A 26582-nucleotide genomic window follows, 5' to 3' on the forward strand; every position below is an offset into this window, starting at 1 on the left:
GTCCCATCTTCTAGAATGCTCTAGACAAAGCTGGGGTGAGCTGCCCTACCTAGGTCAGGGTAAGGGGCATGTCCGAAGCTCTGACTAATTCAGCTTTTTTTTTTTTTTTGGACAGGGATAAGGGGTGAGTCGGTGGTTGGATAAGGTCAAAATCCAGTGTATCCCAGAACTATACGGGTCAAAGGGCATTGTGCCTTAACTAACTGTGTGACTCTGAACAAGTCAGTTTCCTGTCCCTGGGCCCCCGTTTCCCCATTTGTGAAGTGAGTGGGGGTGATTTCTGAGTTCCCTTTCAGCTCTACAGTCCTATGATTGTAATACCCCTCTTCCCAAGGGGGATCCTCCAGTTTCTTCCACCTCAACCTTCTTTCTGTGGGAATTTCCTAGCCCCCTTTGGGGTAGTATGTGAGCTAGCTGGCTCCCCCCACCCCATCCTCCACCCCACAGATCACTGCCTGCCTGCCTTGGGCTGCCCTCCGTGGGCTGGAAATAGAATCCGCTAAGTAACGATTAAAGTCAAATTCGAGCCTAAAAATAAAGTACTGGGGAAGGAAGAGTGAGAGCACATGTGAATGTGCCTGGGCCCAAGGGGAGAAGTGGAGCCTCCCGCTGAGGCCCCTCATCTCTGTGGGTAGGAGGAGGGAGGGAACCTCCAAGGGCTACCCAGACCACAGGCATCAGCAATTTGGAACAACCATCTTGCCAGTCTCGGTGCCTTCAGACTTCTTTCCCATTCATTGACCCATTGGCTTTTCCCAAGCAGCCCAATGTGGTAGACGAGGCAGGTGCTCTCCCCATTTCACAGGTGAGCAGATTGAGGCCTAGAGAAAGGAAGTAATAGCTTAATGGCGGAGCCAGAGTTTAAATCTAGTATGTTTTTTTTTTAAGTTCGCAAGCCCTAACTTAAGAACCCCAGCACTAGATTGAGAGCGTTCCTCAATGACAAGATCACCGATTCTAAAATCAAACGATTTGGTTTTGAGTCCCATATCTGATGCTCACTACCTGTCAGACCTGAGACGAGTCATTTAGCTGATTTCGGCTTCAGGTCCCTCCGCTGGAAGATTGCAAAGTTAGACTGTGTGGTCTCTGAGGTCCCTTTGGCTTCTAGAGCTGTGCTCTTATGGCTGAGGTGCTCTATGGGAGGTCTTGAGCCTGGAGTAGATGCCCCCTGCTAACTTACCTGTGCCACTTTGAACAAATCATTCCCCTCTTTCTGGGATTCCATTTTCCCATGTGTCAAATGAAGACATTGGACTTAGATAACATCCATCCGTCCTCCCCCCCCCCCTCCCCCGGCTCTCTAGGCATAACCCTGCTGGGCAGGATCAAAGGTAGAGGAGCCAATAGCCCTGCCCTGGAACCAGAGCAATCCCTTCCTGTAGGAAAGCAGGCTCTCTCCCCATGTCTGCCCAACTGTGGTAATGACCTCCCCTGGCTGAGTGTAGGGTCCCCGAGGATAAGCCCTGGCTGTCAGTGTTGGGGGTGGGGTGGGTAGGAAGCTGCTGCCAGGCTGCCCCAGCTCCCCTCATTGGGCGCTCTCTCCCCTGACCTCTTTCTCCCTCCCCTTCTGCAGTTTCCCTTCCTGGTTTTAAGGCACAAAGTCCTGGGGGTGGGGACAGAAGCTGATTTTTAGGCTCTTAGATACCCTGCTCCTGTTGGGGTGAGTGAACAAAGCTCCCTCCTCTTACCTCCCCACCAGTTCCAGCCCAGAAAACTGGGGGAAGGAAAGTGGCCCACAGCTTGCTCTTGCCAGCCCTCACCTAAGCCAAGGCCTCTGCTCAGATTCTGACCTTTTAGACCTCTCAGCCTCTGGGTGGGAGTAGAGGGAATCCTGCCTGCGTCCTCGCCCGTTCCACCCCTTGCCCTCCCCGTTTTAGAGGCAGTTCAGTGAATCCCCCGGGTTTCCCCTAGGTCCTGCTGACCAGCTGTGGTGCTGAGCTCTTCCATTGTTGTGTTCACTCCACATGTGGCCCAGTTAGGCCCTGGAGGGGGTGGAGATAGGTTTGGAGAGAAAAATAGAAGAAAAGACTAGATTTGGCTCTGGGGAATTCAGCCATAGTTGGGGATTCACACAGAAAATAATTAGAGAGCTTTCTGTGGAAATGCCTTCCTCTCCAAGAAGGGAGAGGGGCCTGTGAACTTCTAAGGATTCCTGAAGAGGTGGCCCTTGAGGTCTGCTTTTGAAGACTGAATAGACTTTATATAAATCAGAGAATCTCAGAGTTAGAAGAGACATCATCTAGTCTTACCACCTTCTTTACAGATTGTGAAACTGAGGCCAGGTAAAGTGACTTGCTCCCAGTCACAGTTATGCAGTGGTGAGTATAGGATTACAAGGACAGACTTTGTCAAGTATTTCTTAAGGCACACAGTGCTAAACACTGGGAAAGCAAAAACCAATCCCCACTCTCAAGGAATTCACAGTCTAATGGAGGAGACAACATACAAACAACTATACAAACAAGATCTAGGTGGGATAAATTGGGGATAATCTCAGAGGGTTAATTTAGGTTAACCTTAACTGAGAGTTAGGAGAACTGGGAAAGGCTTCTGGAGTGGGACTGGAAGGAAGGCAGGAGGTACAGATGAAGAAGGAGAGCATTCTGGGTATGGGGGACAGCCAAGGTGATGTTCCCAAGGGAAGTTAGAGTGTCCCTGGATCACACAGGGAAGAAAGGTGTAAGAAGACTGGAAAGGAGGGAGCCAGGTTGTGAAAGGCTTCAGAAGTCACCCAGGATTTTATATTTGATCCCAGAGATAACAAGGAACCACTGGAGTTTATTGAATGAGGAGGTCGCTTGATCAGAGTTGCACTATAAAAAGATCACTTTGATAGCTGAGTGGAGGATGGAATGGAGTAGGGAGAGACTTGAGGCCGCAGGCCCCCACCAGTAGGCTATTGCCACATTCCAGGCAGGAGGTAAGATAAGGGCTGCACCAGGGCAGTGGCAGTGTCAGAGGAGAGAGGCTGGTGTATAGGAGAGATACTATGGATGGATAGATATGGGGGGGGTTGAGAGTGAGGGGTCAAGGATGACACCTAGCCTGTGGGCCTTGGTGACTGGGACAGTGGTGGTAACCTCAACAGTAATTAGGCAGGTTAGGAAGAGGGGAAGATTTGGGGAGGAAATTTAATGAGTTTAGGATGTGTTGGATTTAAGATGTCTGTGGAACAGATATCCCGTTCCAAATGTCCAAATCCTGTGCTCTGCTCACTAGGCTAGCCATTCAGTCCAACCCAACAGCATCTAAGTACCTACTGTGTGCACAGCACTGTGTCAAAGACTAAACAAAAATCCCACTCCCAAGGAATTTTTTATTCTACTAGGGATCTCTACTGGGTTCTGCCCAGGAGCCTGAGCTAGCAAGAGGTGGATAAGCTTAAAATGTGTTGCACAGTATTTTTAACTTTGGAGGTCTTGGCTCAGGTTTATAATAACTTGCCTTCCCTGAGCTTAGGGGGAATGTAGGGAAAGAAAGTCAACAGTCTGTCCAATAAGCAAACCTTTATTAAGCGCTCATGTGTGTCAGGCACCGTACTGAGCTGGAAATTCAGAGAAGGGGAGAAAAACAAGTCTCTTCCTTTAAGAATCATACATTCCCAGTAGGGGAGACAACTAGTACTTATCTAGGCACGTCCAAGATGTGTGGAGAGTAGATGGAAGGCCTCTGGCAGAATGTAAGCTTTTAGCTGAGTCTTGAAGGAAGCCAGGGAAACTAGAGATGGGGGTGAGGAGGCAGAGCAAGCCACCTTAGTTAGAGCATGCTGGAGCCAGGGGCTTAACGTGAGCAAGAATAAATCAACTCTTGGTTCTCTCTCATGGGAGGCAATGTCCGGTCATGCCAAGAAGGTTTAACAGGCAGATCCAGGTTCACCTGGGCTCTGGCCTCTGTTCCCTTTGCACCCTGAATGCTAGGACTGGATGACATAATTCAGATAGCTCACAACTTGGCCAAGTGGTTTCCTCCGTGGGTCAGCAAGCAATTATGTGGTAGGTGCTGGAGATAACGACAAAAAAATCCTATCCTCGTGGAGTTTACATGATTTGTTAGGGGAGACGTGTATATGCGTTAATATGTACAAGATATAGAAAAGTGGTGGTGGGGGGCGGGTTGGAGCTGAGTTTTGAAGGAATCTAGGAATTATAGAAGAGAAAGTGCATTCTTGGCATGGGGTGGGGGGAGGGTTGGCATTCAAAGTCCTATAGGGTTGGAGCACAATGACCCAGTAGGTCCCTTTCGCAGGACAGGGGACTTCATACAACCCAGGCTTTCTGACTCCCAGGCCAGTACCCTTTCCACTAATCCCAAACCTGGGCTCCTGTAGAATGGAGGCCCATTCTGCTCCACGAGGTGGGGGGAGGGGGAGGACAGGAGAGCCGGTTAGAGTAGTAGACCTCTAAGGGGTGCCATACCGGTTCAGCCATTCCTAGATTCTAGGATTATTTTCCTGGGTTAGTCCGCAGGCTTGGGAAGGTTTATGGAAATGTAGGCAAATGGAAATGCAAACAAATTTAGGCCCAAACCTGGTCTCTAGGGGACTTGGAGCCTGGGATCACTGCTTCAGGTAAAGGTGGTGAGTGAGGAAGGGGGAGAGCAGTACCCGGGCTCCAACACCCCTATTTTCACCTTCCCCCGGGGTTCCAAAGCATAGCGCAGGGTACCCCACCTTGCACTGCGCTCCCTGGCCTGGGTCATGCCTCGCACCACGCTGCGTGTCAGCCTGGGCCATGCTGCCCTGCGCCAAGCGGCTCCACTACTCTCCCAGGCCCGGGCGGGGCACTTCTCCCCAAGGGCCTGGCTGGCTCGGTAATTAGGCGCTGAAGCAGTAGTTAAATACCTTTCTGGGCCGGGAGGGCCGAGCTGTGCGCGCTGCAGCAGAGCCCCGATGGGGGAAGGAGGAAGGAAGGAAGGGAGAGATGGAGGAAAGGCCTCAAACCCCATGTTCTGGGCGGGGAGAGACCGAAGCAAGTGAGTGCATACTATTAATTCCTAGGTACTGTTTTATTTTTAATGAATGCAAAGAAACACCCTTGTGTCTGGTTGAAAACGGTTTTTTCCCAGCTGCCAGGTTTTAAGGAAAAGCCTAGGGCGGCAGCTGGCTGGCCTGAGAAGCTAGCCAGGGATTTCCCACCAGGAGAAGATTTATATGGCCTCAGTTTGCCTAGCTGTAAAATAGAGGGGTGGGAGTGGCTAGCCCCAATCCTCTCATTAGTATAATTAGGGGATAGAGCCTGGCCTGAGGGTGAGGAGCCCCCTGACTTTTAGCCCCTATTCAGGAATTTATGAACTTGACCAAGTGACTTCAACTCCCAGGCTGGCCTCCTTGGCTTCTACTTCTAGCAAAGGGTTGGATCATAAAATTAGCCCTACCCCACCTCCCAGGTGCTGCTGTGAGGACTCAGTTAAAATATACCTGCTGTGTGATCCTGGCAAATCTCTGAACTCAGCTCCTCTTCTGTAAAATGGGAATGATTTTATTTGTAGCATTTGCCTCCTGGTGTGATGTCTATTAAGAACTTTGAACACTTAATCCTGTATTTATAAAAGGCAGGTGTTATTATTTATGGTGAAGTCACCTTCTGCTTTGTATCTTAGTTCCTCTTGGCCTCATCCCTCCCAATCAGCCCTTCACCCCAATTCAGCTACTCTGGGACCTTTCCCTTTGTATCCTCAGGGCCCAAGTGTCCAGACCTTAGTAGGTGCTTAATGTTTGCTGACCTTTTAAGGGCGTGCTTGTGGAGAACTCTGAGAACCGAATAAACAGACCCCCTGTAGACGGCAAATTGGTAGTACCACTGTAGGGGACAGATGTTGACCATTCCCTACCCCCTCACTCCCCAAGATCCCAATCCTACCTTAAGGTTATTAAGACTGGAATAAAGTTTCTAATTGGTGTCCCTTTTCAGCATATCCATCTATGTGATTTCTTTTTAAAAAGATCTCAATCGGAGAGGTCCTATTTCCCACTTGGTACCTGTAGGACCTCACTTGGGCAGGTCACTCTTTGGGGTGCTTTCCTCATCTAAGTCAGGTCCACCAGCATTAATAAGTCCCTGGGGGTCAGGCATGGGCAGGCCAAACAGCATCTTCCTAGAGAAGCCTCCAATTTCTCTACTAAACAGTGTTTACTGAATAATCTGGAGATCATCTCAGGGGGCTGTAAAATGAAGGGCTAGATGGAATGGCTTCCATCTCTCTTCTGGTGCCAAATCTCTGACCCCAGCTTTTATTTGCCTGGTCTCCAGTGGCCCTCGGCGGGAGAGCAGAGGGCAGAACAATTACCTTTTCTTTTTGGGTGAGAGTGAGAAAGGCACCCTGATCTGGGAGGCTCCTTTAACTACCTCGGAAAAAGTGGCTTGTATAAATAAATGCCTGGCCAGTCATCCCTGATTATTGTGATTATTTGATTGCCGTTGAACTAGCTGAACCGAACGGAGTGGTTGGCACGCCCTGCCCTGCGGCCTCCCTGCTACTGTTTCCAAGATGCAGCTCAGCTTTTCAGCACCTCCTGTGTGCTCACCTGGCCTGGCTAGCCCAGCCCAGCCCAGCCCAGGCCTGGGCCAGGTGTGCTGCCTTATTATCCTGGCTGCTTAAAGCCTTCCCTTCTCACTGTCTACGGCAGGGGTAGGGAAGCTTCAGCCTTCAGGCCACATGTGGCCCCCTGGGTCCTCAAGTGCAGCAAGGCTGCAATCAAAGGGCCACACTTGAGGACCTAGAGGGCCACATGTGGCCTTGAGCCTAAAGGTTCCTTCCCCACCCTTGGTCTACTGGATCAACTCCAGACTCTTGTTTCGTTTGTGGCACTTTCCACAGTCTGGGCTGACCCAGTGGCTCAAGCTATCTCTGTTCACTTCGGAGATCAAGCCAGCCATTGGCTCCTCCAAAGGCCCTTTTGTTGCTGGTTTTCCCTCTTCCAAGGATGCCCTCCCTCCCCCCATTTCTGCCTATCCTTCCCATCCTAGCTCCCACAAGGACCCTTCTCTGACCTCCCCAGCTCCACACTGATCTTTTTGGGGGTGCAGGGCAGTGCTGTGCCTCTTAGAACCCATCCTAGCATTGGGTCCTTGGTATACATAGTGCTCTGGGTGACACATCACAGCAGCATGATTTCAGGGCTCAGAGGGGCCTCAGACAAGGAGCTCTTCCCACTCTGGAGTCCTAGACCTCCTCGACGATGTCTGCTGAAGTCCATGGGCCTCTTCTCAGAATCACGGTTTTGAATGCATAAAACAAAATACATTGGATTACAAAGGAAACCAAATACTTCATTACAGTTACATTTTTATAATCATTATACTATATTGTTAGACAGTTTATATATTACTATAAAATATGATTTAAGAAAAGAAGTTCATACACTCCAGACTAAGAGCTCCTCCCTGAGAATGTAGAACTTTAGGACTGGCTTTTCAACGAAGAAAATATCTTAGAATGTAAAATATTAGATCTGGAGGAGATCATCAATGTCAGCAAGTTTAACCTCATTTTTCAGAAGAGGAAACTGAGGTTCAGGGGGCAGGGGGAGTGACTTAGACCTACCAGTCTTCTCTCTGACGTAGGATTGTCTTTTCTATATCTAAGCTCTGATACTTAAAAATTAGAAAATAATAATAACAGTGGCTTGTATTTACATGGCAATATAAGGTTTTCACAGTACTTTACAGATATTATCTCCTGTGATCTCACAACCCTGGGAGCTAGGTGCTGTTATTATCCTCATTTTACAGATAAGGAAACTGAGGTAGGGGTAAGTGACTTGGCTAGGGTCACGTTGATTTGAACTTCAGATTCAGTGCTGTATCCACTACACTTCTAGCTGTCCAGGCAAAGATGGTGTGTTCTTTCTTCTAGTCCAGCCGTACGTGTGGCTAGGCTTACCGTAAGTGTTCAGTGAGTACTTGGCAATGAGTTAATGAGCAGAAGACCATCCCTGCCCTCAGGAAGCTGACATTTTCATTGGGGAGTCACGTTGACGGGTAGAAAATCAGCCAGAGCTGCTTTCGTGCCCAGTGGAATGGTGGCGATGCCCACTGTAAAGGGGCGGGGCAGGATTCACGGTGAAAGAACACAGTTTAAACCTCCCCTCCTGTTGCCAAACTGGCTGTAAGAGGCAGCCTTTCAATGGGCCCATTGAGGACAGGGCTATACCCACATACAGGCGTTGGCCCATATGAGGACTCCCAGGTGAAGCTGGATTACCCCCCCACTCCCTCTGCCTCCCCTAGCTTCATGCTGAGGTGCTCCATAACTATTTCTGGGACCCCATTGGGATCTAATTCCTACCAGTTCCTGCTTTGAGGTGCCTCTGCATGAATTTACGAAGTGCCCACCCCACCCCCTTCTGTTCGCTTCCCTTTTCAGCTGGTATTTTTAGACTCGTGTAAACAGCCGCCCAGTGGCTCCCACGCCCCACCAGACAGGGCTGAGCTTGGGGGGTGAGGGAGTAGGGGGTAGGGAGCTGTGCTAGAGACCTCATGTCCCCCCTTCCCTTCAACGTCTGCCTGGGTTTCTGGGGCCTCTGGCTGGCCCCTCTTCCTTGGGTGCTCTGGGTATCTGGGACCACACCCCTCCAATCCCCTGTACCCACTCCTTGCTTTCAGCCATCCCATCTTCTTCTCCTAGGAGCCCAGACCTTCTAAGAAAGGGCTGCTTGATGCCGTAGCCACTGACCTCAGAGCAGACAGCACAATGCCCGGCTTGTTCCCCTGGACCTCAACACACATAGAGGCCCCTTCTCTGAGTCAGGGGCTGCCCCAATCCCCAACCCCAACCCCCACCTTCCCTTCAGGGAGCAGCCCCCAGGGCCTGCTGGGAATTGTAGTTTGGGGGCCCACCCCATCCCACATCCCCTCCCATTGGTCCCTAGGGGGTGTGACAGCTGCTTCCAGGAGTTAAATATAGCAGTTCAACCACAGAAGGGTACATTCAGAATGGAGGCTCTGGAGGAGGAGGAGGAGAAAAAGGTATTGCTGGGAGCTCTGCCCATATGGCTTCTCTTCCAGTCCTGGTCTGGTGGAGCTCACTGTTACTTCTCCCTCTCTGACTCTGGATCTAAGACTGCAGGCCTGCTCAAGCAGGAGGAGGGGCAGCCTGGGGACACTTCGATCGAATGAGTGGGGCCCCATCCCTGGAGGCCAGGCCACGAGACTGAGACTGTCGTGAGAGATAGTGGTAGTGTGATCATCGCTTCCTTTCCTGTAGCCCTTGACAATTCTCAGTCATCTCTGTAGGACATGCTCTATGTGCCAGGCTTTATACTAAGCCATGAGGCCACAAAGAGAAGCAGAAACAGTGCCTGCCCTCCAGGGACTCCCATTCTAATGGGGTGGGGGGGAACAACATGAAAAGAACTAGCAACACACAGGCTGTCCACACTGTGGGAGGAAGGGGAGCTCTGAGGAGAAGGTATAGCAGTTGCTATTCAATCCTGTCCTACTCTTTGTGACCCATTTGGGGTTTTCTTGGCAGAGATACTAGAGGGGTTGGCCGTTTCCTTCTCCAGCTCATTTTACAAATGGAGAAACTGCGGCAAAGAGGGTTAAGTGACTTGCCCAGGGTCACACAGCTAATAAATGTCTGAGGCCATATTTGAACTCAGGAAGATGGGCCACCTAGCTGCCAACTAAACTCCCATCTTCTACAGAAGCTCTCCCTACCCTCTCTTAATTGTTGTGCCTGCCCTCTGTTAATTGTTTCCTATTTATCCTGTATCTCACTTGCTTTTTTTTTGTTGTTTATATGTTGTCTCTCCCATTAGATTGTAAGCTTCTTGAGGGCAAGAATTGTCTTTTGCTTTTCTTTGTGCCCCCTGCACTTAGCACTGGTGCCTGGTTTAATAAATGCTGATTGATTGATAGCAGCTGGGGGTTGGGAGGGAGCAGGGCGGGGTGCAGGTCTGGACTTGGAAAGGCCTCCTGAAGGTAGGATTTTAGCTGAGCATTGAAGAAAGCCTGGAGAGCCAGAGATGAGGAGGAAGAGCGTACCAGGGGTAGGCGACAATCATCGGAAGGCTGGCGAGGGGAAATGGAAGAATGGCCAGTGTAGCTGATGTAGAGGGTGTGGAAGGGGTCAGGCTTTGAAGCACTTTACTTCCACACAGAGATCATTTTATGTTTGATCCTAGAGTAGTGGGGGACCACGAGGGCAGGGGATGACATGACCAGAGCTCCTGATTTGGCAGCTAAGCAGTGGAGGGTAGATTGATGGTGGGTTGCCATTTAGATAGTTGAGATGGGGAGGCCACAGTCCAGGAGAGGAGAGGTGATTAACCCCATAGGGTAGGGAGTGCAAATGTCCTTTCCATTTTACAGATGAAACAGTATCCCGGAGAGGCCCAAAGACACACCTCCCAAGGCCCTTAGCTGATGTAGGGCAGAGCCAGAGACTTGAACCCTAGGCTGTCCCCAGCAGCAGATCCGGTGTTCTTTTCACTACTGTTCTCCGTCTTTCCAGCCAGCCTGGGAGCCCCCTGAGGGCAGGGAGATGTCCTGGAATTCTTTGTTTCTTTCCAGGATTTTCCTTCCTTTGGTTTGCTGGTGATTGAGACTTGATTATTGAGGGGACTCACCTTCACAGAGCCAGACTCATTCCTGGAGCCGGATCCCTAGGGGCCGGAGGCAGGGGGAGAGGGAGGAAGCTACAGCTGCTGCAGTCAAGAGGGCGTGTTTGCCAACAGACGGCTCTGCAGGCTGGGACTTTGGAGCAGTTCTGGCACCTCTGGAGGCAGGCAGGCAGCTCTTTTCCTTTGCCTGGGAGTGGAGGGGATTCTGGGCCCCCTCCCCTTCTGTACACTGAGTACTCACTGCAGACCTGAGTAGTAGGTGACTGGTCCATCCCCATTTTGCAGGTGGGAAAGTTTAGTAGAGAGACCTGCTGTGGGGGTGGGGGGTCACAGAGCTGAGATTTGAACACGGGGACTCCTGCTTTTTTCCACAGTGCCCTCCCTCCCTCTCCTGATGGTGTGGAGTCAACAGAGGACTGATGTGAGGCCCATTCCTCCCAGAAGCCACTGACAGACTCCGTGACCTTGAATGAACCATTTAAAGTCTTTGGGCCTCAGTTTGCCCATCTGTTGAGTCCTTTCTTTGAACTGGTCATGATCCTTTTTTGGAGTTTTCTTGGTAAAAATACTGGAGTGGTTCATCATTTCCTTCTCCAGCTCATTTTACAGATAAGGAAACTGAGGATTGAGTGACTTGACCAGCATCACACACCTAGTAAGTGTCAGGAGTCATATTTGAACTTGGGTCTTCTCGACTCCAGGCTTGGCACTCTATCCGCTGCACCACTTAGCTACCCTCACCAGGTGGGTTGTCAACCCCATTGATTTGGTGAAAATTGTATCGGGCGCCTTCGGCATGCAGGGCGCAGCTAGGCACACAGATGTGAGATACCATCTCTGCCCTGGAAGAGCCTGCCGCCCACTGTCTAGTTGAGAGAGCAGACGTATGTCAACTGCACATGTTAAGGATGGGGTGAGGTGCGATTAGATAACAGGTCATGTGGAAAAAGATCTGGGGTTTTTAGTGGGCCGCAAGTTGGATATGACTCAACACTGTGACTGTACGATCCAGTGTGAAGAGGCTGATTAAAATCCCCGCTGCCTGTGTAGAGGCCTAGTGTCTGCAGAATGAAGGAGCTTGGTTTCCTGTACCGAACCCCAAGCAGACCCTGAACAGCCCATGTTGTCAGTTGATGGCACCATATTTTAGGGACCCCTAGAGGAGAGGTTGGGGAGGGGGCTGGAGACTTCGCCATGAGAGGATCAGCTGAAGGAATGAATAGTGCTACCCTTGGAGGAGAGAAGACTGGGGGTAGAGGGGCGGTATAGAAATAGCTAAATAGTGGAAGGTCTGTTACTGGGGGAAGGATTAGATCCAGGAGAGGGGACGATGGTCCCAGGGTAGAGCCAGGGGCTAGGGGAGAGGGGGCAAAGAGTCCAGACTCCTGACGATTAGAGTCATCCCGGAACACAATGGGCTGCCTCCTGAGGTACTGAGTTTGAGTCCTTTGGCTAGAGAAGGACCTTAATATGATGGAGAGGATCCGGAGAATGGAGACCAGTTTGGTTAACAGGTCTAATACAGCGCAATTGAAGGAACTGGGGATATTTTGGCCGAAGAGCCCAGTGTGTACAGAATGAGGGTTCGAGTATTTTAAAGGCCTGTCCTTTGGAAGAGGGATTAGACTTGTTCTTGTGAATAGCAAAGAGGCAGATACAGGCCTTGGGTTGCTGTTCAGTGTTTCGTTCATGACCCCATCTGGAGTTTCTTGGCAAAGATACTGGAGTGGTTCCCATTTCCTTCTCCAGATCATTTTACATATGAGGAAACTGAGATAACAAGGTTAAGTGCCTCACCCAGGGTCACACAGCTGGTAAGTGTGTGAGGCCAGATTTGAACTCAGGAAGATGAATGTTCATGACTTCAGGCCCAGCACTCTGTGCACTGTGGCACCACCTAGCTGCCTCAGAGGGCCCAGGAAATAATTCCTAACAATTTGAGCAGTCCAGAAGTAGTCATGGAGTGGTAGTGAGCTCCCTGACATGGAGGTCTTCGAGAAGAGTCTGGCTGGCTGTTTATCAGGAATATCATATGGGGGATTCTTGTTTGGGTTTGACTAGTGGGGGCCCGGTGACATACGTGTGTGTGTGTGTGTGTGTGTGTGTGTGTGTGTATCTCAATGGTCATGCAGTCAAGAGACCAGCTCCCCTTGAGACCCAAAGCTAACCAGTCTCTTCACTCTCTGGATGGCCTTGGACATAGGAGATGTACCAGAATACATCTAGTGCAACTTGGAGAAACTGAGGCACAGCAAAGTAATTTTGCCTAAGGTTATCCGAACAGTGAGAACAGACTTCACACCTGGTTCTGTGCTCTCCACTACGTCAGTAGACAAGCATTCCACCAGTGAGGTAGAGGTTAATAAGAGTAATGGTGTTCTTGAGGGAGGCTGGGAGGAGTAACTGAGTCAGCTTAGAGCCAGGAAGACCTGGGTTCAAGCCCTACCTCTGACCTGCACAGTTTGGGGGCAGGTCTGTGAAGCCTTTAGTGTTCTAGGTGGCTAAGACTATTAAATGGCAGAGAGGGTGGTGAGCATCGTTGGGAGGAGTGTCCTCACCTAGGAACCCCAGTGCCTGGGAGATCACAAGCCCATCCTTACTAGTATTCTTGGCCTGATCCTGTGGAAGCCCAGCTTGGACAGATGAGCGGTACCTTGGTCTTCCTGAGTACACAGGGCTGCAGGCTTTCCTCCTCCCCATCTGCTTGGGGCAGCCCATGGGATTCTTTCACCTGCCAGCACAGGGAGGCTTCAGGGACTTTCCCTGGCCAGCCCTGAGTGAGACTGAGCCACACAAGGGTTTGACCAAGGACTTCCCCCTTTCCATTGCTGGGTAGCAGGCATCCATCCTGGGAGTCCCTCTCAGCTGCAGGATCCTAACCTTGGCGGTTCCTTCCCCTCCTCCCTCTCCTCTTTGGTGGAGTGGTGGGCTTTCCTTCCTAGAACCTTCTTTTGGAATAAAGTACCACCTTTAAGCAAAACAAATGGACACATTCGCTTGACTGGTATCAGTCTGTCTCATTCTGAACCCATAGTCCACCTCTTCAAGAGGAGATGGGAAGTACATTCCTCCTACAGCCCACAGCATTTGTTAAGTCCCTACTGTGTGCCAGGTGTTGTACTAGTCACAGCTGGTATTGGTCAGTTTTTCGAAGTCTTTCTGAATTGTTTTAACCACTGTTTCTTTTGAAGATAGTGGATTTCCCCAGAGAGTCTAGTCAGCTCAGGGAGTGGGGGGCAGTCTGGCAGAGCTGCTCTGCCACCACCTCTTTCTCTTTGCCCGACTCTTGTTAGCTCACCCTTACCCAGAATGGAAGCTTGTTTTCCCTCAGCCCCCAGAGCCAGTCACTTGCTGAGTCCTAATGATTCTTCCTTTGTCCCTTCAAGGTCATCAGACCATAGATTTAAAACTAGAAGATACCTTCGAGGCCACCTAGCCTAACCCCCTCATTTATAGATGAGGAAACAGCCCCAGAGAATTCAAGTGACCTGCCCATTTTGCAGAAGAGACAAACTGAGGCTTGTGTGTCAGCCATATCTGACTCTTCATGACCCCTTTTGGGGTTTTCTTGGCAGAGATACTAGAGTGGTTTGCCATTTCCTTCTCTGGTTCATTTTATAGATGAGGAACTGAGGCAGACATGGTTAAGTGATCTGCTCAGAGTCGCACAGCTAGTAAATGTCTGAGGCCAGATTTGGACTTGGGTCTTTCTGACTCCAGGCCTGGTGCTCCATCCCCTGCACCACTTTTCTGCTGAAATGAGTTGTTAGTATGTGTTCATGCTCAAAGCCAAATCAGCAAGCATCAGATGCCACCCTCATCTAGGGCAGTAAGGGTCAAGGAGTGGTAGGAATTCAGAAAACATGAAGGACAAGGTCCCTTTTGGTAGAGGTGAAGGGTGTCCATTGGGCAATGTCTGGTGAAATGGGGGAGGGGGGAGGGCACTACTCTTGGCAGCCACAGCCCACCTGGGCACAGGATGCTAGAATGGATAAGCATGGCCTTTGGGGGGGGGGTGGTCCTTGGGCTGAGAATGCCCAGGTTAGGCAGACTTTGCCCTAGCTGGATATGTTTTAATGGGGCCTAGAAGCAAACCTCCTTGGGCTGGGGAGACAGGTTGATGTACCCATCAGTGTTACTGTCCCAGTGGCTGCCCCAGTGTCTCTGCTATCTCCAGGGTCTTGTTCTCTCCTTTCCCACACCCTTTAACCTCTCAGGCCTCTGGAGCTTAAGCTGGTTTCCCTCGCCCCTCATCAGACTTGCTCTCAGGAGAGACTCTGAGATCAACCAAGGAGCCTTCACTGAAACTCACTGTCCCAGGGCCATGTGCATTCTAAGCCTAAACTCCCCTTCCCCTCACCCCAAGTAATGAAGGACCCGCCCTCTGGACAAAAGTTCTCAATCATCCTATTAGAGGAGAAATTTGGAGGACCCTGGATCCCAGCATCCCTCCTGACAGACAGGTGGCTACCTGCTTTGTTTCTGGGTAAAGCCTCCTCTCCTTGGGAGGAGAGGAGGAGGAGGGTGATGCCTCGGGCCCAGCTCCTCACACCGCCCCCTCTTCCTTGGCCTCCTTTCTAGCTCTAATGGTACCAAGTGACGGATCCTTCTTGTGAGAGTCGGACGTCAGAACTCCAGAGAAGATGTCAGCAATCCAGGTATGGATGAGATAGGGACCGGGGAAGGGAAAGCACGGAGGGCGTGGAGGAGTCAGTGAGTGCTCTCCTGGTGGTGGGTACTCGGTGCCTTAGGGAGGCAGCATTTAGTGGTATTGGCAGCCCTGAATCTAGAGTCAGGAGCCCAACTTTGTATACAGGCTCTGCTTCTCTTCACTGTGGGATCTGGAGCAAGTTCCCACCTGTCTCCCTGGGCCTGAGTCTCTACTCATCTGTACAATGGGTCACTTGGGCTAGGTTATCCCTGGGGTCCCTATAGCTAATGCTCCTTGATATCTGGAGATCTTCCAGGCTGAATGAACACTGCACTCTGCCTGTAGGCCGGGGTTGCAGTAGAAGGTGGGCCATCAGATACCATTTGGTCCGGGCCTTCAGCGCTGAGATTCTGGGGTTCTTCTTTCCTTTTGGAACCTTCCCAAAAAGGAGACAGCAGGGACGGGATAGATCTCTCCAATCCTGGCCCCCTTCTTGCCTGTCCCTTAACTCTGGCTTCTTAATTTCATTGGGAGAAATTCCAGTTAGAGCCGGGAAGCCCTCTGGACGTGGGAACTGGCACTTGAGGGTGGGATTTCAGGACCAAAAGGGACCCCAGAAGTCATCTGGTCCTCTTCCTGCTTAATTTCCAGAGAAGTAAATTGAAGCCCAACAAGGTTAAGCCATATACCCAAGGTCACACCGCATGTTAGGGACAGAGCCAGGACTAGAATCCAGGTTTAATGACTGGGTCTCGGGCTCTTCCTCCTCTAGCCTGAAGAAGTGATAGCATGTGATACTTGGGGCTGGGCTGGGGGGTGGGGCTGGGACCGCTCTAGGTCCCTTCTGGGGATGGGTGCCTGACCCCGTTGTCCTTCTGTCTGACAGGCCGTCTGGCCATCCGGTACAGAATGTATTGCCAAGTACAACTTCCACGGCACAGCCGAGCAAGACCTGCCCTTCAGCAAAGGGGATGTGCTCACCATAGTTGCCGTCACCAAGGTAACAGTTGCCCAGCAACAGTGGACTCTGTCTTTCCCTCCTTTCTCCCTCCCTCTTTTCTCCTGGTCCTTTCTCTTTCCCAATGCTTGATCCCCAGCATGACAGGGGTCCTTCCCTAGGGGAGAGCTGGGGCTTCTGGGTCCTACCCAGTGCTCTATACCTCAGTCCATCCCCATAGGGGCTCTTGGGGTCACGTCTTGTCACATAGGCCCCCTCCCATCCCCACCTTGTAACCTCTTGTGAGGGGCCGGCCTCTCAGTCACCATCAGGATGGGGGAGCACTGGCAGCTGGTTCCCCACTCACACATGCACATCCTTTCCCTCCCCAGGACCCCAACTGGTACAAAGCCAAAAACAAGGTTGGCCGGGAAGGCATCATCCCAGCCAACTACGTGCAGAAACGGGAAGGGGTGAAAGCAGGCACCAAGCTGAGCCTCATGCCGTGAGTATCCAGGCCGGGCATGGTCAGGAAGGGAGGAGTCAGTGCTCTGCCCTGGTCCTCCTCACACTCCCCTTTCTCATCAGCCCCCCATTGTCCATTCCCAGTCTGGCCTCTATGTCCAGATACCTCCTAGGGTATCCCGTGCCCCAGGCAAGGCATCAGACGGTGATTAAGCACCTGCTGGGTACAGGGCACTGTGCTGGGTGCCGGGGATGGTTTGAAGCTTAGTGCCACCATGGTCTGTTCATGCCTTAGTAGAGGGAAAGAGCATGGGCAGATGACTGTGATGCACAATATTGTAAAACAAAGGCCCCAAGGGGGCAAGTCGTTATTTATGTGTGTGTTTGGGGAGGGGCAGAGGGTTCGAGGAAGCCTCCAGGAGAGGGGGGCCTTTTAGAAATGGACAAGCTACGTGGACATTCCAGCAATTGAAGAGAGGGTGTAGAACATGGTAAGCAAAGGGGTGGAAGGAAGTGGGACAGCAGAGGAGGTTCAGGAGGCAGAGGGCTTGGGGGCCAACAAAGCACATATTGGGGAGAGTGGAGGGCATGGCACTATGTCTAATGCAGCACCTTCTTGGGTGGGTCTGGCTCTGGGGTTGGGCACTTACCAGGGAAGCAGGAGAAGGAAGAGACAGGGCCCCTGCCATAGGAAGCTCCAAATGATTGTTACCATGAGCAATATTAATGATTCTTAGTGACAATAACAGAGGGACAGCTCAGCTTCTATGATAGTGCATAGAGAGCTGGCCTCAGGAACCACCCATGCCAACTAGTGGCCCTGGGCAAGTCACTTAAACCCTTAGTGCCTCAGGCAACAAATGGCGAAGAAGGTGGTGGTGACCTGCTTTGTAAAGGGCCCTTCCTCACTTGGGAGTTCCCTTCTATAATGAAACCACAGGTCCTGTCCCTCAGTAACAACAACGGTAGTAATAACGTATTCCCAGAATGCTTTGCAGTTTACACAGACTTTTCCTCATGATTCACTAGTGAGCTTGTCGGTGCAGGTTTGTCTTGATTTTACAGCTGAGGATGCAGGTTCAGAGAGGGCATGTCATTTGTCCAAGGTCACGCAGCTAGAGTATGGAGACTGGTTGGGAATGCAGAGGCCCAGACCCTGGGTGCATTTTGACAAATGATAGTGGCAGGTGTAGATGTTGCCTGCTCATAGACTGTATGTGGACCCTTCAGCCTCCTAGTGTCCCTCGTTCCCGGCCAGGCTCTCCTCTTCCTCCAACAGGCCCTTCCCAATTCCCACAGTTATCAGTTCTCCTCCATTCCATCCCCAGACTACTTGTATGAACTTTGTATTTGTTTAACTCATGAACAATGGTGGCTTCCCTCAATAGAATGGAATCTCTTTGAGGGCAGGGACTCCTGTCTTTGTGACACCAGTGCCTAGCATAGAACTTCCTTAATAAGTGATTCTTAGTATTAAGTCATGTAGAATCCCATGACTGGACCTGGTGCTTAGTGTCTAGGGAGTCTAGAAGTCAGGAAAGGGGGGATCAGTGTGGGCTGTAGAGGTTGGGGGATAGCCCCCCAGCCCTGATACAGAAGGTGAGACATGAAGGTTGTGCAGGATTTGGAGAGGCAGAGAGGAAGGGGAGTGTGCTGTTGGAGGAGTGATGTGACCACAGATCTGGAGATAGGAACAAGCCTAGTGTGTGCTCGGGGAGGGAGAAGGATCCCTGGCCCGGCCAGTGCCAGAACAAACTTGTAGGTGAGGAAATGCCACCAACTAGCACAAATTACCACCTTCTCTACAATGAATAATCTTCAAGAGATGCCTAGTATATGAAGAGGTTAATTTGCACAGTGTCAGAGCTGTGTAGGACTTGAACCCAGATCTTCCCGCCTGCGGGGCTTGCTCTCTGTCCATGGTAACCCCCGGCCTCTCCTTAGATCACACTTTGGCATCAGACTGGGAGTGGTGTCAAATCAAACTCAGGATTTTGAACTCTGTCCTTTAGATAATAGGGAGCTATTGGTTATTAAGCAGGGGAATGATACACATGAGAAAAATCAAAGCAGCTCACAAATTTTAGGCAGCTCTCCAAAGCCCCGCTCCTCACATCAATGCTGTAAGATTAGGTATCCTAGCAGAGGTCAGGAGATCTGCTGCCCCTCACAAAAGCTGTGTCTTAGGGAAGACAGTTTTCTCTTTTCCATGTTGGATTTTGGCATGGGGGGCTGGCTAAGATCGGGCCCTCTTCCCTGCCTTGCCTTCACTGGGGCCCAAACATGGTAGAAGGGAGATGGGCCAAGTGAGGTCTGACACCCCACCCCTGCCTGCCCAGGCACTCTTCCAGGGGCCCTGCCTCAGAGTTAACCCAAGCCAAGGTTAGACCTCCAGCCCTGACACCCTGGGTGTTCCCCCTCCCCCAGGTGGTTTCATGGGAAGATCACTCGGGAGCAGGCAGAGAGGCTGCTCTACCCCCCAGAGACAGGCCTGTTCCTGGTCCGAGAGAGCACCAACTACCCGGGGGACTACACGCTATGCGTGAGCTGCGAGGGCAAGGTGGAACACTACCGGATTATCTATTCTGCCAGCAAGCTCAGCATCGATGAGGAGGTCTACTTTGAGAATCTCATGCAGCTGGTGGAGGTGAGTACTGGCGTGGAGTGAGGGCTGTGTCCATGGCCATGCTTGGCTTCGGGATGGCATCTGGCACGGCCACATGAGTGATGGGGAGTTAATGCTTTTCCAGCCTGGTTCTCTTTGGAAGGCCAGAAGTGGCACTTAGATCTAGGCCAGGGATTCTTGCCCTTCTTGATGACATGGCCCTCTGGGGCAACCTGGCAAGGACCCCTTCTCACATTTGTGGTGTAAAATGCATAAAATAAAATAAAATACAAAAGAAACCAATTACATGAAAATAGAGTTATCAGGGGTTTTTAAGTCCATAGAGCCTTGAAATCTCTTGGTGGAGCTCTTGGTTAACATCCCAGATTTAGGGCTGGGCCCCCCACCCTTGTTGACTGTGAGTACGACCACCCGAATAGCTCCTGAATGCCTCAGCCTTAGCTGCCAGAGCATAGGAGCTGTGCTTTTAACAGCCGTCGATACAGGAAGATGCAGGATCATTTAATATGGAAAATGCATAATTCAGGAACACTCAGATTTGTATTTCATGAAGCACAACAGCATCTGTGCACATTTGAAAGTAATAGGTCTGTGTATGACACATTGAGTCCGCAGAAAGTGTTTGCTCCTTTAAGGAGGCCCACAGGGAATCTCGGACCCCAGACCCCTTGTGATAACTCCATCACAAAAGACCCCTCCTCCAAAAGACTGTGGTCCGAAGGTTGGGAACCTGCTGCCCTTCTGGGGATCAAAAAAGGCAATGGATTTGGAATCAGAGGACCCAGGTTCAAATCCTCCCTCAGGCACTTCTGGCTGTATGACCCTGGGCAAGTCACTTCACCTGTGCTTGCTTCAGTTTCCTCATTTGTAAAATGAGGAATTTGGTGATCTCTAAGCTTCATCCCAGCTCCAGCAATGTCACAGTCTGCCTCTCCTTTATCAGCCCTCAGATAAAACAGTTCTGATTAGAAGCAGCTGGTCATGTGGTGGATAGAGCAGCAAGCTTAGAGTCAGGAAAATCTGAGTTCAAATTCTGCCCCAGACACTTCATGGCTTATGTGACTCCACCTCTGCCTCAGTTTCCTGATCTTTAGGATAGGGATAATAACCCCACTTGTTCCCCAGGATTGTTGTGAGGATCAAGTGAGAGAATGTGCTTTTTGTTGATCGTATTATTACCACTCATAGTAATCCTCCTGCTGCAGGCCAGCCCTTCAGAATTCTTTGCAAAGCAGTGGTCATTGAATTTCCTCTGAGGCTAAAATGTCCCAGATTCTTCCTGTTCCTTCGTGTTCGTTCCCCCTCGCTGTCCTGGCTTCCCTCTGGGTGCTGTTTCTCAGTGGACTCTACAAATTTAACACCTATACAGGAGGCAGTCCTGGAGATGTGCTCTGCCTGGGGCAGGGGACAGGGGGATGGTCACCCCTTCCCCCCTTGTGTGAACTGTTTTTCTTAATTCATCTTATGATCAAATTCAGGTTTGGGGCCATCTGGTTGTCCTGTTTGACACATGCAGGTAGAAAGAGAGCCATTGGAACACCTTTTTAAATGCACAAGAGAGCAGAAGGAAGCACAAACAGGACAGTTTTGAAAGTAATAGGTGAAATTTATTACAGACTTTTTTTTAAAGCACAGTTTCATATCCAATCCTCATTTTCTGTTTTGCTGTGTATATGGAAACTCTTTTGGGGTGTTTATGTTCAGAATAAAAAATAAAATTTTAACAAAGGCAGATCCTAAGGCCTGACCCACCTGCTTTCCTCTCCCCAAAACTCCCCCCTCCGCCACAAGCCTGCACATACACATGGCTCAGCTGCTAATTGACCAACCCAGATTGTTCTGGGTTGGGTCTGTGGGTGAACCAAGCCTGCCCCTCCCCCTGGCCACAAGCCTCTCCACCCAGGACACACCTTTTATGTGGGAAACCCTATGAGTGTGCAGACTGCCGGAGGACAGAGAAGGCTGTGGCTCTTTGGCAGCTGAACTGTCAGCTGCCACCTTTTACATGGGGAGAGAGGTTCAAGAGAGGAAACTGCTCACCCCAAGGTCCCACCATGGTCACATGGTTCAGTGGCTGACTTCCAGGCTGGGCCAGTGTCTTCCTCTTCAGCGTACAGTTACACATGTGACATCATCAGACAGTTGTGCATGCACACAGATACATGTGAAAACATGATCCCTTCCCAAAAAATCAAATGACGTGTACCTTGCCCCAGACACTTGGGTGTAGTATGGCGCATCCCCTCCACTACAAATCCCCCTGTGAACACTAAATTTGGAATCAGAGGACTTGGTTTCAAATCAGTGACTCAGGCACTTCCCATTAGATTGTGTGCTCCTGAGGACAGGAACTGTCCTTTGCCTCTTTTTGTAGTGCCAGCACTTAACACAGTGCCTGGCACACAGTATGTGTTAATAAATGTTAATTGATTGATTTACTCTCTCTGGACCTCAGTTTCCCCATCTGTAAATTGGGAATAACTGTACTTCCTACTTCACAGAGTTGTTGTGGGGTTCAGCAAGGACGTTTAAGCCAAAATAAAGCCCCGTGTATATTAATAACCTTGTAACAACTATGCAAAAGGTCCAGAATGGACCCTGGAGTGGGAAGCACCTTCCTCAGCATCCCTTGTCCATAGAAAACCTCTTTTCCCCATTTGTCCATCCCTGCCCTGAAGCCGTCCTGGGCTGCTATAAACCAATCAGTTTGGGATCTTCACTGCCTCTTCTCCCTTCCCCTCCCCCCCATACCTCATCCCCCACCCCCAAGCCTGTGGCTGCCTCTGCCTGATAGGGACTGGAGTGTTTCCGGCAGAGGCAGGAAGCCCTACTCCCCAGCTCGCCCCCACAGAATAACTTATTCCATTACCCGCAGTGGGGGAGGGAACCCATGGGGATGAGCTGAGGTAGCTTAGCTCCAGCTACCCAGCTCAACCCCTCCGTGGCTGCTGTGCCCCCCGCCAGGGGCACCATCCCCTGGCAAGAAGGAGGGGGTCCCCTAGACATTCCAGGACCTTCAGCCCCTCTTTGACAGTGAGGGAAATGATGATACAGGGTAAGGAACCCTGAGAACCAAGACCAGCCTTCCTCCAGTATTTATCTCCTAAATTTCCTCCCCCTTTACTTCTTTATCCTATCCCTCTCGACCCCCTAGAAAGTTCAGACCAGCTTGAGTTTAAGTGTTCACAAAGGGTGTGAGGCCTAAACCAGCCTGGTCCCAGCCTGCCCTCTAGTGGCCAACAGTAGAAGTGCACCTCAAGCCAGCTGGATGGGGGGCAGGGAGCTTTCACCTCCAACTCCCAATTTACACAAGGATTATTAAGCTCCTGCTGTATGTAAAGCACTGTGCTAAGCCTTGGGAGAAAGACGATGATCGAATTAGGCACAGTCCCTTCCTTCCTGCTGCTCACAGACTACTCTCTATCTTTCCCCACCGCCTTTCTCTGTCTCCTCTCTCTCTATCTCGGTCTGTTACACACACACACACACACACACACACACACACACACACACACACACTCTCTCTCTCTCTCTCTCTCTCTCTCTCTCTCTCTCTCTCTCTTTCTCTCTCTTTCTCTCTCCCTCCCTGTAGTGTGCGACAGTACCTCAGAAGTACAAACCAGTTGTTTTTGTGGTCTGACCTGGGACAAAGTTATTACCGGGGCGGGGAGGGAGGGCAATGGGGAAGATCTTAACTGATAGTAACTGATATATAGGGTTTGCAAGGTCCTTTCCATATATCATCTCCACCCTTTGAGATAAACGCTTACAGGAATCATCCCCGTTTGACAGATGAGGAAGCTGAGACTTCACAGAGTTAAGTGACTCACTTAACTGTGGTCACCACTAGTCCGTTTCAGGGATAGGATTTGAACCCAGATCCAGCGTTCTCAACTGTACCAAGCTGCTGGAAGGAGGCCAGTCTAGACACAGAGAACAGTGACCAACACTAGCAATGATTACCATCATCGACTCTTCTTTGATGGGGTTCCTATAGAGGTGGTCCTGGGACAGTCGCTGGCCTGATGGGCCAGTGAATACAATAGCTGCTTTTTGTAGTTGGATAAAAATACTAGGAAGAAGGTGCCTCCTCTAGGCTTCCTGGGAGTGTGTTTGATGCGGCTCAACTGGCAGATGAGACATCCACCCTGGATTTGGATCTCCTCAACGTGCTCCCTGTATTTTTAAAAGCTTTTCATGACTTGTAGCTTAGAGATTCTGGGCGTTTGGTAGGGCAATGTCTATTAAACCCTAATTTGTCGGTTTCTTCCCAGTTAGGGTTATGTTAATTGTGCACCACAGTTTGGTCTGTGACAGTGCCAGGTCCAACCCGGTTTATTGGTCAGATTCCCCGGGATATAGCAAGGGCTGTATTTGTAGGACAGGGACTTTTGGTGGTCTAATTGTACCGTCCAGTCATGTCTCGCTGGAGTCAGAGCTGTATTTTTTAGGGTTGTTGTGAGGATGGAATGGGTTAATGTACATAAAGCTCTTTCTAAATACTAACTAGTGTTATTTTCATCATCACTATCATTGTTAGACAGTTTCTTCCATTTCTATGCATCATCACCAGCCTCTATAGCCGGCAGAGTGCTTTCAGACTCCCTACAGAGTATATTGATTTAGAAAACTATAAGTCAAGATTATCTCTGTTTTATCGTATTTTTATTTATTTTCCCAAGGACATTTTGAGTTTGGCTCTGAGTCTGAGTTTGACACTGCTGGCCTGGGGCTCAGACCTTCCTGACTCCAGGCTCCAGATCCTTACAGACGACCACAACCTGCTCCCACATTGCTTTCATAAATCCACCGACAAATTCGCAGGACGCTTAACGGCCGTTTGCTTGCTGCTTATGAGTTGATAATGTTGTTGCTTCTGTAGTTGTTTAAGCTTGGCAGTGCCATGGTGACAGAATGCTGGGCTTGGTGTTGGGAAGATCTGAGTTCAAATTTCGCTGTGTGATCGTACCTCATATTCCTCACCTGTAAAATAGGGATGATAATTGCACCTACCTCCCAGGGTTGTTGTGAGGATAAGATCATTTTTCATATGACTAGAGATAACTTTGCTTCCTTTGTCTAAAAACTGTCTTTTCATACCCTTTGACCATTTATCAATTGGGGAATGACTTGTATTCTTATAAACTTCACTCAGTTCTCTATGTATTTAAGAAATGAGGCCTTTATTAAAGACATTTGCCATAAAAATGTTTTTTCTAGCTTTCTACTTCCCTTTTCATGTTGGCTGCATTGATTTTGTCTATGCAGAAACTTTTTAATTTAATCAAAATTCTCCATTCTACATCAGACAAGATCATTTTTGTAAAGCACTGTATAAATGCTAGCTGTAATTAGATTGTTCATGGTATAGTGGAAGGAACACTGGCTCTGGGCTTCAAGGACCTGGGTTTAAATCCCACCTCAGATACTCCTTAGCCTAGGCAAGTCATCGCTTTACTTATATGTAAAACAAGGGACTGGACAAGAAGGCTTCTGGGTGTCCTTCCAGCTCTGAATCAGTGATTTGTGTTGAACAAAGAACTTTTTCTTATTCCCTCTGAGCCCTGCAATATAAGGGCCGTTATCTTCCTCATTTTACAGATGGAAACACTGAGACTCCAAAACAGTGTAGCGACTTGCTAGCTAGTATAGCATTGGGACTTGGGTTTGAATCCTGGCCCGGATGCTTTGTAAATGTTCGATCCTTGGAGAGTCACTTAACTTGTGTGAGCCTCAGTTCCTTATCAGTAAAAGTGAAGGCACTTAGACTAGATGGTCCTATGGTCTATTCCAGCTTTAATGGTATAATCCTGCGGGTAACATGAAGGAAGGTCAGAAGCCAGACGGTATCAGCCTATGGAGAGCCTTGAGTGCCAAGCTAAAGCATTAGAGCTTTATTTGATAGTTGGTGGGGAGTTTGAAGAGGTCAGGTGGGAGCTGGGCAGGGAGAGTGTGGGCCTGGGATGCCAAGGGGTCCCTGCTGGGCTCAGAACTCAGAGCCCCTGTACCATGTTCCCCCACCCCTTCTCTCCTCAGCACTACACCACCGACGCCGATGGGCTCTGCACCCGCCTCATCAAACCAAAGGTCATGGAAGGGACCGTCGCAGCCCAAGACGAGTTCTCCCGAAGTGAGTGCCCACTCCCCCAAGCCCCGTCCTTTCTTCTCCATCCCCTGGCTTCTCACACTCGGCTCCCTCCCCCATTCCCCGGGCCCCCCACGGCTCCCGCCTCTGTGCCCTAGGGTAGCACTTTCTCATTGCTCCTAGCTCTTGCCAGGTTTACTGGGTCCTTCCCCCTGCCCCTCCAGTCCACTGTTCTGCTGTCCCTAACATTCAGCTTCCTCCCTCGGACAGGTGGCTGGGCCCTCAACATGAAAGACCTCAAGCTGCTTCAAACCATTGGGAAGGGCGAGTTTGGGGGTGAGTGGTGGTGCCAAGCTGGAGTCCAGAGGGGTTAGGGCAGCCCAGGGCAAGTTTGGGGGTGAGGGGTAGTATCAGGCTGGGATCCAGAGAGGTTAGGGAAGGAGAGCAGCCCAGGACAGGTGTGGGGATAAGTGATGGGGATCCAGGCTTGGGGATCCAGAGAGGGTAGACAGGGAGACCAGGCAGGGGGACCCCAGGGGTCTCAACCCTCGAGGGGGTTATTTGTGCACATGTTGAAATCCTACCTGTCATCCCCCAGATGTGATGCTTGGGGACTACCGGGGGAACAAAGTTGCCGTTAAGTGCATTAAGAATGACGCCACCGCTCAGGCCTTCCTGGCAGAAGCCTCGGTCATGACGTGAGTGGAGAAGGGGGGCCGAGGCTGGAGAGGGCGCTCAGGAGGATGGGGCGGGCAGGGTGGAAGACCCAGGAGCCAGTGTCTGAGCAGCCCTGATGGTTTCCTTCATCCCAGGCAACTCCGGCATAGCAACTTGGTGCAGCTCCTTGGGGTGATTGTGGAGGAGAAGGGAGGCCTTTACATTGTCACAGAATACATGGCCAAGGTAAGCAGCCCTGTCCTCTGCCTCCCCTCCTCCACACTGTACCCTCTTTACTTGCCTCATCTCAATACTCTGTTTCCATCATTCCTCCTTCCCAACAGTCTTTTTTGGGGGGGGAGGCGGGGGGGACACTTTCCAGCCCTTACCCCCTTCCCAAAGAACTTGAGAATTCTCCAGACACCATTGATTGGAATCAGTGACCCAGGGAGATGTTGGAGAGAAAGAGGAGGCTGACAGTCTCTTAGAAAGAGGCATCATGGTACGATGTCCTGAGTCATAGGATCTGGGTTCAGATCCTGCTCTTTGACTTTGTGATCTTGGGCAAGACACCCCTTCTGGGCCTCAGGAGGA

General features: G+C 50.5%; 1 protein-coding gene across 3 annotated transcripts in view; it reads left to right on the forward strand.

Annotated features, from left to right (window-relative positions):
- Positions 1-26582, forward strand: part of CSK (C-terminal Src kinase) — a 35264-nt gene that overhangs the window by 5636 nt on the left and 3046 nt on the right. The window contains exons 1-9 of one of the 3 annotated variants that reach the window (XM_036734487.1): positions 4955-4974; positions 15149-15225; positions 16105-16218; positions 16548-16660; positions 19048-19267; positions 25283-25376; positions 25602-25667; positions 25930-26029; positions 26144-26234. In XM_036734487.1, coding sequence (XP_036590382.1) covers positions 15211-15225; positions 16105-16218; positions 16548-16660; positions 19048-19267; positions 25283-25376; positions 25602-25667; positions 25930-26029; positions 26144-26234 — 813 coding nt within the window. In that variant the 5' untranslated portion in view covers positions 4955-4974; positions 15149-15210. Of the gene's footprint in view, positions 1-4954; positions 4975-11203; positions 11223-15148; positions 15226-16104; positions 16219-16547; positions 16661-19047; positions 19268-25282; positions 25377-25601; positions 25668-25929; positions 26030-26143; positions 26235-26582 lie in introns of those variants that run through there. The other 2 variants (XM_036734488.1, XM_036734486.1) reach the window with 2 other exon arrangements.

This window comes from Trichosurus vulpecula, chromosome 8 (genome assembly GCF_011100635.1).
Source record: "Trichosurus vulpecula isolate mTriVul1 chromosome 8, mTriVul1.pri, whole genome shotgun sequence".
Taxonomy (NCBI): domain Eukaryota; kingdom Metazoa; phylum Chordata; class Mammalia; order Diprotodontia; family Phalangeridae; genus Trichosurus; species Trichosurus vulpecula.